General features: G+C 39.4%; 1 protein-coding gene across 17 annotated transcripts in view; it reads left to right on the top strand.

The window, feature by feature from the left end:
* Positions 1–13581, top strand: part of RBMS1 (RNA binding motif single stranded interacting protein 1) — a 220206-nt gene that overhangs the window by 194654 nt on the left and 11971 nt on the right. For 9 of the 17 annotated variants that reach the window (XM_063595406.1, XM_034954373.3, XM_034954376.4 and 6 more), the window contains exons 7-9: positions 10582–10697; positions 12601–12650; positions 12777–12870. In XM_063595406.1, coding sequence (XP_063451476.1) covers positions 10582–10697; positions 12601–12650; positions 12777–12870 — 260 coding nt within the window. The remainder of the gene's footprint in view (positions 1–10581; positions 10698–12600; positions 12651–12776; positions 12871–13581) is intronic. The other 8 variants (XM_063595408.1, XM_063595403.1, XM_034954377.4 and 5 more) reach the window with 1 other exon arrangement.

Raw genomic sequence — 13581 nt, 5'->3', positions numbered from 1 at the left:
CAAGGACCTCCTCTGACCCAGTTGGGTTATGCTGTGTCTGCAGATCATCACCTTGAGGACACCTCCGTGTGTGCTGTGGCACTTAACATGTTTACATGTGTCAGTCCCACTAAACTAGAAGCTCCTTGAAAGTAGAAACTGTATCTTCAGCTTTTTATTTTCATGCCCACCACAACTTTTGAGCCATACTATGCAACAACAAATATTTGGTGGTTTTGAATAAATTTTACTACACTGTAACACCAGGCCAATACCATGTTCTTAACAAGCTACCATGTGGGGCGAAATTGAAATGTCTTCTGATCTGATTTGCAGCCAGCCACTAGCATGCCACCTGCCAGAAAGGAGAAAGTTTCAAAATTTAGAAACCACATCACCTTGCTTTGAGGGGGAGGTAATGAAATTGTTAAAATGGGGAAAAAGAAAAAAAGCCACATACACCCTCCTCCATCTTTCTCCCCTGTAATTTTAGTCATCTTATGCTTAGCTGGCATAATACATCTGTAATTCTACTTCCCAATCTGTATCCCAGGTCAGCAAGTCTTCTTTGAGCCTTAGGTCCATGTCAGCTAAAAGTCCTACTTTCCAGCTTCTGCCCAAGCATGCCCAAGGGTTAAAGTTGAGGTTTCACTTAGTGTTGGGTACAGGTCTGGAGAGGGAGCCTTTAACTGCTACCCTGGCCACCTGTTTGTTGGAGTGTCAAGTGGGTTCGCCATATCAAGATTTATCCCAAATACTCAGGCTGGGAGAGCAGACACTGGTGCTCATCTCTGAATGGGGGAGGAGTCTCTAAAGTGAGCAACTGCCACAGAATCCACAAGAATTAGAACAGAGTTCCCCATTTGCCAAAACACAGATTTTTGCCACTTTTTCTATGCAAAAATATGTACACATTGAAGTTAATAGATTCAGTGAATTGAACCTTATTAAATAACATAAAAAAACAGGTCAGGCCCAATCTTGAAAGCAAGTACAGAGGCCATATAGAATATTTATCCCAGTTTTTCACATGAGACACAGCCAAGAAACATTGAGGTGTTTTGAAGTTAGATTCATTCCAGCCAGAAGTCATGGAAGAGAGCGGTTTCTCCAAGGCTGTGCGCGTATAACTAGTGTTTAGTATTTATTCCGCCGTAGCTCCACTGTTTTATCTTTAGCTAGATGACTGATGATTACCATTAGAAATTCACTTTAATTTTCTGTATTCAGTTGCTTTTCATTTCATAGAGAAACTAATTTGTATGTGCAGTTCCACAGGCTACACCTGATCTTGTAATACTAAAACCTGAGAGCACACTGCATCTGTGACTGTATCTGAAGTTGAACTGCTTACATACACAAATTTGGAGCATAAAATATAAAACCTGGAAGTAATTATTTCAAGAAACTCAATCTAGTGGAAGAGATTCCTTTTTTTGTTTTTTAAGTTAGTATTGTTTTCCCATCAACATCAGTAGAGTTGAAAAAAATGGAAAGAGAAAATAATGTTTTTAACTTCTGCCCAAGTAAAGACAAAGGAGAAATTTTGTACGTGGGAGTCTTCTGTAAACCCTACCCTGTCAGCCTCTGGCATTGAGCACCTGTGCCCAGCTGGTGTTTTCTTGCTCCTACGGTGTCAGCCTTTGCACGAGCAGGGCCCCACACATTAGTCCCTTGAAGGGACTATTCCACCTACTTGTGACCACCTATTCATCCACCTACTTGTGACCTCTTTGCTTTTTTAACTCATTCTTGTGTGCAACAAGGAAAGTTTGAGAAGGAAAAACATCTAGGACACTTTTGTTTTGATGGTGTATCAGTCTAAGATAAGATCTTCCCTGTTGAAGGAATGGTTTGCTAAATTAATAACAACAAAAGCTCTTCAGTTCTTTGAATAAAGTAGATCTCAGGGTGTCACAGATCAAGGTTAGACAGTCTATTTTTTTCTCTAAAGAACTTCGTGGTTTTGTCATTGGTGTTTTCTTTGAAGGGGGTTTGCAGACTATTGGTCACATCCATTCAAGGGAAATAAAAGCCCTAGATTTCCAAACCACATGTAAATGATCGTAGGATCCTCTTCACCTTCACAGCTAGTAAAGAGTAATTTCTTCCAAGCTGTGCCAAGTTACAAATGGAGCACAAGAAACAGATTAGTTCCTTTTACATTGAGAGCGTTACTGCAGGGGTACAGTTTTTCAGTCAAGCTGTTCACTTTGTTCTGAATTAGCACTTAATTTTGTGCCATTTTGAATGTGTAATGATCTTTTGAGTGTGTAAGTCTTGGTTGACAATTAGATTGCATGTTCTTTGGGGGCAGGAGCTATGTTTTCTTTTTAATTTTGTGCCAGGCTCAGGGAACTTGTGCATCACCCTACCACCAGAAGTTACCAACAGGTTTCTAAGAGCATTTTTCATGCAGAGCTCTTCCCAAGAATTATTGCTAATTTGAGGGCCTTTTTGGATACCACCTTTTTGCACAGGAGGTTAAATTGCCTTTAGGCATGAATGTTAAATGTATAATGCCAGACTTGGAAGCACACGGGCACAGTGAATTCAGCTTTTCCCAAAACAAGTCCCCAGTAGACTTGAAAACCCACAAAGAATGTGAAAGAGTTTTCAACTTCTCTGGACTTCTTTTTTCTTTTTTTTTTTTTTTTTTTTCTTGTATACATGGTGACTTCAGAATTCTTTTGAGTACCAGTTTGTGTATTAGATACTGTTCTTTCCTTATATCCCCTGAATGGCTACTCCATAGCATCAGTTTCTCTGTGGAGGGCATATGATTATTATCAGAAGAACCAGATAAAAAACAAAAATATTGTCAGGCAGGGGTCAGTTGAATGAGCCTCCACTTGAATGTTTGCATAATGTAGTCTCATTGCTAGGTAGACATAACATTTCATAAATACAGTCAGAAGACGGTTTATTTAATGATGCAAGTTGTTTAGCTGGCATAAGCGGAATTATCTGGGATGATTCCTGTCAGAGTACTTGGATTCTTGCATGGCTGGCAGTTTGCCCATGACATTGGAGCCAAGTACAGAAAAGAAACCCACGTTAGACACAATTCCCGAAAGATACTTTCTCAAAATGAACAAACTGAACAATGAACTCATCCTAGCTGTGACACTCTTAAGGAAGTCTCTAGATGACTAAGCAGGAGGAAGTCAGCTATGCACATGAGCTGTCACTTCTACACTGCCTGCCCTCCTGCCACCATATTCTTTCCATACCCGAGTGGCATGGCTGGGTCCCTCATGCCAGCCATGTTCCGCTCTGGCCTGGGGCATGGCACATAATAAAGCACATGGTTACAGTTTTGTAAAAATCTAATGTACCACATCACAATTTCTAGTGCCGTCTGCTTTCTGAAATGCTCTTTTAAAATCTTGTGCTTTTGTGTCTGATGTCACTATATTTTAAAAGAGGCTTTATCTTTTCTTATAGCAGATGTTTCTTTAAATGTATATTATAGTTTGTTGGGGGAAAAAATAATTGCTTATGTGGGCTTTCCTTCTGTCTTTCCCTACCCAGTCCTGCATTTTTTCCTGAAATATTGGAGGTGGCTTGTTTGTATTAAGTCAGATTTACATGGAAGGTCCCCAACCAGGGTAAAAGAACCCATGGCTTCTTCATGACACAGCTAGGTGAATTCCATCGAGTTTTTCCACAACCACTTAATACTTGCTTGATAAAAATTCCATTATGCAGAAATAGTATGGTGGCAGTTTTCTACACAATGAATGTTAGAAACAGAGATGGGAAGTTTTAGTTATCTAGAACCAGTGTCCAAATTAGGAGACATGCCTCAGGCAAAAACACTGAAACACATGATCATGATTCAGTGATTTGTCTAAAAATGCTCTTCTAGGACCTTCCTGGAAGAGAGTACAGTCTTTGAGAAGACTAATGCGTATGGCATGTGAGCTGGAACTATCCTAGAGCTGAGAACAGCTCTGGCGCCCTGACTCCCTGCACAAACACCTCTCCCCCTCGCCACCACCACCACCTCTCAAAGACAAAGGCTAACAGTGTGTTCAGTGCTGCAGGAGACAGTATGATTTCCCATCTCGCTTTCTGAACCTCTCCATGACATTAATGGAGTGTGAATAAGTCCCTGTGTGCTAAGGGCAGGGAGTGCCTGTTAGTTTCTCAGTGTTGCACTGTTATCATTCTGCCACATCGCTCACAGCTTCATCTTGTCACAGAGGAGCCTCAGTGAAGTGCATATGTGTCTGCTGGCAGACTCCCTTCAAAGGCTTCAGCTTGTTTTACATCTGCTTTCTGTGTTACTCTGACTTTTCCAATTGGTTATGTGTCCAGTGGGGCTTGAAAACCGCTCTTGCCCACATTTCATAACTCTGTGTGTATAGTGATGTTATGAGGGCATTGTCCTATGCCAGGTAGCAGAAAAGATAATGTTTAGAGGGAAAATTATGAATCTAGTAAAAGGCCTGGAGATTTTTCAAAGGTTTTTATTGCCCATTTTGTTCCCTTAATATTTCTCTTAAGCATTGTTACCCTGTAAAAACAGAAAATTTTGGTAGCTCTAGGACAAAAGAAATACTTGAAGACATGTGGAATGTCCCTGGTACCTTCAGGATGTGCAGTCATATCTCCCTCACCCGGTACATACAACAGAACTGGATCTGAACTCACACAGCATCATGAGCTGTACCTTTCAAGGGCTATACTCTTAAGAAGAATTGTTGTCGTGACAGCAAAAGCGCTGGAACAGGCCTAGGTGGCCAGTGGGGCAAGGGCAGTCTTGCAGATCCAGAATTCAAATTCATTCCTACTGAGGAGGAGAAGACTAGTTTTTAAAAAGTGACAGGGGCCCACAACCTGAGATGTGCCAGTGTTCTAGTCCCCACACCAGGCTTATGGTGAGGCTGCCTTACAACAATTATCACCATCGATCACACCCAGCCTACAGCCAGCCTCACAAATCAACATTTTACACCCTTTCACGATCAGGTTCTGCCAGTGAGGAGTAAATAGTGGAGTAAGATTTTATTAAAGCACAAGGCTCTTGGGTAGAAGTTGTAGGTGTTATTGTGTAACAGTTTTCTAAAAGACATTGACCAGTAACTTTATCCTTAACTATAACTTCAACATTTCTTCATTCTGTAAGAAGCCAAGGCAGCAACTCTAGCCAGCTCCTTAAATCTCTCAGATTCAAATCCCATGGATAACAGGCCAGTCCCCAAGTGTTTAGACCTTCTGAACCAGAAGTGTCCCTCTCCTGAGAATTTTTCTTCATTTGAAAACAAGAGGAGGAGCCATAATTCAAAAATTTGAGCTCCCCCTGTTGCCACAGTAGTTAAGAACACTAGCTGTTCTAAGCACTTATTATGTTAACTATAACAATCTTTTGAAGTAGGCACTATTATCATCCCCATTTCAGAGATTATGAGACCAGAGACATTGAATAACTTTCCCAGAGTCACTAGCTAGTAAATACAAAAGCAGAATTTTAAACCCTTGGAGACTAATTATGAGCCAGTTAGAATACTGGTTAGAATACCACCATACAGTACACCCACCACTATAGCAGTTGGCACTGGAATTAAAAAAGATTAAGATCCACACACAGATGTTCCTGCGGTGTTAGTTACAATAATAAACTATACAAATAAAATACTATGTCACCATTAAACAAGGTAGAGAAGGACCCACAACATAAATGGTAGAAGAAAAGGACCTATCATTGCAAATGTGAAAAATAAATGGCTCTACATAGACTTAGAAAAGTAGTAAATATAGAAAATTAAAATATGTTTGTTGGAGTCATGGGAGGTATGGAGTTTTTGTTTTGTATTTAACATGACTTTAATATTGTCAAATCATTGTTTTACTGATAAACAACTCTTAGTTGATGGGTTGGGAAGTGAGGTGAAGGAGAATTTCAATAAGAAGAAAACTCAAACCCAGCAGGAGCAAAGCATGACTATATATAATCAGGTAACATGATTGTAACATGACGATATTACAAATGTTACTCTCTTCTCAAACTGGGTTGGAGATAGAAACACTACCTAAGGCACAGGGGAGGAGGAGAAACCTAAACAGCCTCGGGAGGAAGAACGTCCACAGAGAAAAGCTGTAGCTCTTCCTAGTGGTTGAATAGGTCAACAGAATTCAGTTAGAAAAGGAGAGGGCTAAAACAGGAAACGATGTTGTGCCCATAAAAAATAGATAATATTTATTGGATCCTTATTGAAATGTTTTAAAAGCAGCAGCTAGTTCCTTGCATTTTGTGAGTTGAGGAGTGTTGAAAGTAGCCAACATTATCAGAAAGAAAGCTAATTACAGTTGCTGAGTGGACTAGTTTTCCACAGTGGATGGAGAAGCTTCTATCAAGGGCAGTTTACATTTTACAGTGTTTTGATTAGGATAAAATACAGCATAACTAGAAAGATGGAAGTTTGGAAGTGACAGTTTCTCCAGCTGTTAACTGCTGTCAGCATCTGACAGGGAAAAGCACGGAGAAGACCTTCGTTAGAACCTGCTGAGGAAAAGATCAGTTCTGTTACAAACTCTAGAGAGCTCCAAGTCCTTCCAAGCTGTTTGATAAGTGAGGAGGACTTGCAGATCTCATCATGAGCTACAGTGCTTACTCAGAGCAGGCATTCTAGAAGTGATTTTTTAGTATGAATATCAAGGAAAGACATTGGAGCACAAATCACTGTAGAGTTAAGTTTCAGAAGATCGGTAAGGAAAATACTCGGTGGAGATGGGCAGCAAGTCAGCCTGAGCCTTATCCATGGAGCTCACAGTCTCAGGAAGGATTGTTAGTACCACAAAATCAAGCTTGTGTAAGAGACCATCCCACTCTCAAAGCTCTGTTGAGAGCACACTGGAGAATCCAGTGACATGATTACCTTAGATGGCTCTTAAGAGATGCCGGAAAATATTAGATCAGTGTTTGCATTTTAGTGTTGCCTGGGGCCTTTAACAAATGCTCAAGGTAACAGTGCAGTTGTCAAGCTGTTGGAGATGCATGTTCCTGTTGGTTCTGATGAACAGGAAAATAACTCTTTAGTTTTGGGTGATGAGAATGAGAATCCCTTTACAAACCCAAAAGATCACAACTAATTAAGGGGAAATTTAACCTAGAATGCTCTGCATATTTGGCAAAATCAGTTGATTTAAGGGTAGGTTATATCATTTTTATAGTACTTTAACACAGGAATACATCTTAAATCACAAATCATTTGTCAGAATTATTTGTAATCACTGCTTTGCAGAATAAGGTAAAAAGTTGCTAATCTGGAAAAGTAACCATGCATATAGAAGATTGACAGTTACATATTAATTTTTATATTAATTTGGCCAAACTTACATATCACTCAAAGTCATATGACTAGTATTTATGGCACTTCCTTTTCTGCATGTCAGTCTTCCGGTATCTCTCCCTTGTAAAAAACAATTGGAATTGGAATTCAGCTGAAAGGTACGCTCTATAGAACAAGCTACTATCACATAGGATCTCCTGATTCTTCAACCTGTAACCTGTATATTCAGCTCCAAAAGGCAAACTAGGGACTACCGCTGGTTTGGTAGAAGCCACAGGAGATGCTGGCCAAATGAGGATCTCTCATTTTGTAACACGCTCATACACACTTAAAAATAAGTGGGTCATGACATCAGTGTGTTTTGTTTGTTTTTCCTACCCAAAAATTTAACAGATCATCTAACCCTTGCTCAACATCATGGTAAGACCACATATCAATTACAATAAGTCAGGCCCTTTTGCCACCCTAAAATACCTAAAAATTTCTTAAATCTTCATGTAATTTGCTTTCCTAGGGCACATGGACAATCTTTGTAATGAATAAAACATTAAGAACTTATAGGGAGAAGCTGTTTCTAATAATGTCCTTCAAATAAATGGAACAGCAATTGTCAAAGAAGTACAGCTGTTTCTGCATCAAAAGTATTTTGCTTCTGGTTAGCATTTTTATTGAAAACAAATACCTCTAAAAACAATGCTCTGTTCCATAAATGACTAAATGGGTTTTCATGAGATTAGGTACACTCTTTTCTCCATTAAACTGCAAGCCCCAGGGAGGCAAGGACCCTGTTTTATCTACCACTGTATCCCCAGCTCTTGTGTACTTGGCACATAGTGGACATTAAGTTAAAATTTTGATGGTTAAATAGACCAAAGAGAATTTTAAAGAGGAAAGCTGTTAGAATTTTATATTGCTTCACATGGAATATTGGGGTACTCCCATTTCCCTGAAACAAGCAGCCAGCAACTATCTCAGAAATGTGTCATTTTTACTGGTTATAATTCTTAAAAAGCTTGTTTTCCTAAGATATGAAATGCCTGCCAGTATACAAACTGTTGTAACTACTTCCTTTTTTGCTTTTAGCGGGGAAAAAATAGCTTAATGACAGCATAGAATCATGTAGTAAATATAATTCATTTTTTGAAAGGTTCAGCTATATCCTCTTCCATTTGTTTATTTTAAATGATCTAATTGCAAACATGTCATCACTCCCTTGATGTTTACCTCATTGTTATGCATTTTTAGCAGGCTTTATTGTCACCTGAGATTTTTTTTTTCTTTGACAGGCCGGAGTCTAGATGAAGGAAAATGTGTTAGAAGCACCTTATCCACAGATGGGGACACTTGGTCATTCAGCACATGTTGAGCTTAGGCAGGCATCAGGGTCTGGCTGCTTACCTGCTTTTATTCACACCTGCCTGTTTAGGTGGCCTGCACTGAACTTCTAGAATGAGTCCAACCTGATCATTTACTGTCTCTGAAAGAAATTATGCTAATGGAGAAAAACGGCCAGTTGGGATCACTTGCTGAGCCAAGTAACTTCTTTAAAAAAACAAAAAAAAGGTTAAATTTCAGTCTAGGACCTAGTTTTCATAAACCCTCTAGATAAAAGTACCTCGTTTTAGAGAAGACCCACTATGTACCAGCACCACCAAATTTATTATCTTCTCTCTTGCTCTACGAGATTATGTGGAGTCAACATCTTACAACCTCAAATGTCAGTGGATAAACCTCTCTAGATCTGGGCCAAGGCTTGCTGATAGTCTCACCAGACACCTAACATTTTTGTTCCTGACTCGTCATACCCATAGTCCAGTTGTCATTCAGAAGTGAGTTGGCATTCCAACCCATCCCTCCAGAGTGGTTCACACCAGGGAAAGAAGAAAGGAGTGCCAGGCAGCAGCCCAGACAGCTCACCCAGAAGGAGTTACAGTTGGGCTTTTTGTTTTGTTTTGTTTTGTTTTTTGGCAGAGAAGTGTTGAAAGACACTACTGCTTCCACCCTGTCATTAGTGGGTGGGTAATCATGAAATAAAATAAGAGATGAATTAGGATAATAAGAGGCACAGGAGAAAGGAGTAAATTTTCCACAAGTAATATTTTTCTCTTCATGGTTATTTAACTTTGAAACAGAACTTGAAAGTAGTAATCATGGTTCTACAGTAGACAAAGGACAGAATGTGGGAACCAGACAGGAAGGTGTGATTGCCTTTATTACATTAACTAGAAACACAGAAAAATGCACAACTTTCTGGAATACACTGCTATTTCCATTGCAGAAAAGCAAAGAAAAGGAAAAGTTACTGGTGCCCTATTGTGCTGTCTGTAGACTTTTTTTTTTTTTTAACTCTAATGAGTATATATCCTTGAAAATATTCTCTACATCTTCTGCTTTTCTGTTTTGGCCTCATGGATTCTGTAAGAAGAATTTATATAAATGTATAGATATATAGTAATATATATTATAAGTAATATAGTAATAATATACAGATCTATATATAGTGGTATATAGATATATAGTAAAGCAATGCTCAGTTGTATGATTAAAGGCACAGAAAAACCTTTAAATAGGGTGGACAAGTATTTTTAGCTTTCTCACAACAGCCATCTTCACTGACGTATCCCAAAAATAAACATATGAGACCTATTTCTATTCATTCATTGATGCAACCAAGATGTAATAAGCAACTACAAAGTCCAGACACTTAGGCACTGGGGATACAGTGATAGACAAAACAGACAATGTTACTGCCCCCATGGGGCGTATAGCCTAGAAGGGGAAACAGACACCAAACAAGTAAACATACTCACCAATTGTTACAAATTGTGAATAAAAATATATGTGTGAGCAGTGTAGAGGTGGCTTGTTTTCTACTGGGAGAAGTGAAGGGTCCCTCTTAGGAATTATAATGGGACGCTAAGGGACCATTTTAAGTTGGGGGAGGGGAGGATGGCACAATCCTATTGAATTTGAAGATTATTTTGGTGACGGTCCAGAGGTGGAATTGGAGAGGGCCCAAAACCAAAAGAAATGTGTCTACTCTTAAGTGTGAAAGTGAATCGAAAGATTCCTTTGCTTCCTCAGAATAGTTCTTTAAATGTTCAGAAATAATAACTAGTATGTTTTTCTGCACTACGTTTTTCACCGTGGACAGTTTTACAAAGGTCTGAGTAAACTGCTTTTGCCTTAAAGTGTTGTATGAATTTTCTAATAGCGTGAACACTATTCCTATTTTTGTAATACATTTTGTCATCCACATACACATATCATTGTGGTTTCATTTTATTTTTCTCTGTTTACTTAGCCCCCACAGAACCTTTATTGTGTAAGTTTGCTGATGGAGGACAGAAAAAGAGACAGAACCCAAACAAATACATCCCTAATGGAAGACCATGGCATAGAGAAGGAGAGGTGAGACTTGTAAGTCCTTTCTTGAAACTTTACGGGGTGGGGGAGGGGGTGTGATCTTGAATGCCCACATGAAAAGTAACACAAAAAGGCATCTTGACTTGGCTGCACACTTCTGAAATAGGTGCCAGGATTAAATCTTCCTTTTGGTACATTATAATTCAAGTGATGCCAAATTAAAATTATTTTCATTATATATGGTGATAATAGAGTGATTCTCCAGATGGACCGATAGGTGGTGGAAGCAGCTGTGTTTACCAGCTAGCTACACATGAAGTAAAAGAGCATTCTAAATTGCCATAAGAAAAACACAAGTGATTTGGGTTTGTTTTTGGTTTTTTTCAGAAACAGGGTTTCTGTAGGCTAGGCGCAGTGGCTCACACCTATAATCCTAGCACTTTGGGAGGCCAAGGCAGGCAGATCACCTGAGATAGGAGTTAGAGATCAGCCTGGCCAACATGGCGAAACCCCGTCTCTACTAAAAATACAAAAATTAGCCCTGCGTGGTGGTCCATGCCTGTAATCCCAGCTACCTGGGAGGCTGAGGCAGGAGAATCACTGCAGCCCGGGATCATGCCACTGCACTCCAGCCTGGGCAACAGAGCGAGACTCCATCTCAAAAAAAAAAAAAACAAAATAAAAAAAAAAAAACAGAAAGGAAGAAACATGGTGTCTGTTGCCCAGGCTGGAGTCCAGTGGTGTGGTTATAGCCCACCACAACCTTGAACTCCTGTGCTCAAGCAGTCCTCCCACCTCAGCCTCCTGTGTAGCTGGGACGACAGGGACATGCCACCACTCCTGGCTAATTTTTAAAAATTTTTATTTTTTTTATTTATTTTTTATTTTTGAGATGGAGTCTTGCTCTGTCGCTCAGGCTGGGGGGCAGTGGCACGATCTCCGCTCACTGCAAGCTCCGCCTCCTGGGTTCATGCCATTCTCCTGCCTCAGCCTCCCAAGTAGCTGGGACTACAGGCACCCACCACCATGCCCGGCTACTTTTTTGTATTTTTACTAGAGATGGGGTTTCACCGTATTAGTCGGGATGGTCTCAATCTCCTGGCCTCATGATCCACCCACCTCAGCCTCCCAAAGTGCTGGGATTACAGGCGTGAACCATCGTGCTCGGCCTAATTTTTTAAAATTTTTATAGAGATAGGATCTAACTATGTTGCCCAGGCTAGCATGGTTTCTTAGAGGGGTTTATATTTATAATATTTAGAAGTTATCCTAAATAATAATCTAAATTTTTATATATAAATAGTACATTTATCACTGAGTTGGGGTTTTTTTCACCTCTCTTTTGAATAGTTTTTTTTTTTAATTAAAACTCTCAATTTCCTAATAAAATGTTGGACGTCCATTTCCCTGTATTGACTTTCCATGTATTATTATTTTAAAAACAATAACATATTGATCCAAGAATGTCTAGGGAAAATGTTCTAGAATCTGCACTGTCCAATAACAGCCACCAGCCACAGGTGGCTCTCTGAGCACTTGAAACGTAGCTAGTATGCTAGAGAGATCGATTTTTTATGTAGTTTTAAATAGCTGCATGTGGCTTATGACTATCACATGGGACAGTGCAGGTCCAGAGATTAATTTTCATATTTATAGTCATTTTGACTAACAGAAACTCCCAATTTTATCAAATGCTACTAGACTCTAAGTACAAATTCCCCTCCCTCCCCTTTTTTTTTTAAGAGACAGGGGTCTCCTTCTGTTGCCCAGGCTGGAGTGCAGTGATGTAATCATAGCTAACTACAGCCTCGAACTCCTGGGCTTCAAACGGATCTTCCCACCTCAGCCTCCCCAGCAGCTGGGACTACAGGTGCACACCACCACACCTGGCTAAAAATAGAATTTTTAAATCATGCCTTTCTAGATGAATGTTTATATTTCTTTCTCTTTCCCATAGGCTGGAATGACACTTACTTACGACCCAACTACAGCTGCTATACAGAACGGGTATGTCATTAAGATAAATCCATAATGGCTTGAGGGAAAATGTGAAGGTGGAAAATATCAGACATTTGTTCCATGAATTATTCTATTTAAAGGATTACTTAATAAAGGCTTTTGTGTTTGTTCTAGATTTTATCCTTCACCATACAGTATTGCTACAAACCGAATGATCACTCAAACTTCTATTACACCCTATATTGCATCTCCTGTATCTGCCTACCAGGTTTGTACCTTTAGGATTCGTCAGCAGTATAACCACTTGCGGACCATGAATCTCTGCTACATTTTTATGTGTCTTAAAATTTTGAGCGTTTATGAAATTTGAGTCAAATATTATGCAGCTTGGATACCCAATTTAGTATGAGCTGCTTTGTATTTGGCAGAGCAATTTATGTATAGGAGAATGTAAAGCAAAGGAAAATGTTTGTCAGTGGTCAGTCCTTGGAATCATAGCATTTTGGATTGGAATGAACCCAAACACTTCCTTCACCAAGGGGCCCTGCTTTTGGACACCATGTGTCCCAAAAATTGAAACTTAAGATAAATGCCGTTAGATATAATACAGAATAGGTGTGTACCCTTGCTTTTGTTTATTCTTCAGCAGGAACTGATAAAAGAACAAGTATAAACATGGTAATACATAAAGATGTGTCTCTAGTAGGTAGCATTAAGTGAGCAATGCAGCTGACATTTGAGGTAAAAATATAAAAGCAAAAAGGTGACTTCCTGTTTAGTTTAAGTGAGGAGGCTTTACCTTAAAATAAATTCCCAACTTAGCAACAAAAACTCTTGAAATGTCTTGTATTTCAAGATTTGATTTGATTTTAATGCAAAGGTAGCTCCTGTCCACCATGAACCCAGTAGTGTACATGCATTTCTCCTCCTGTGTCAGAAAACCTCTAACAGGATTACTTCCTGGACCCAGATAGGAACC

The sequence above is a fragment of the Pan paniscus genome, chromosome 13 (assembly GCF_029289425.2).
Source record: "Pan paniscus chromosome 13, NHGRI_mPanPan1-v2.0_pri, whole genome shotgun sequence".
Lineage (NCBI taxonomy): Eukaryota > Metazoa > Chordata > Mammalia > Primates > Hominidae > Pan > Pan paniscus.
This window is presented reverse-complemented; position numbering and strand designations above follow the sequence as displayed.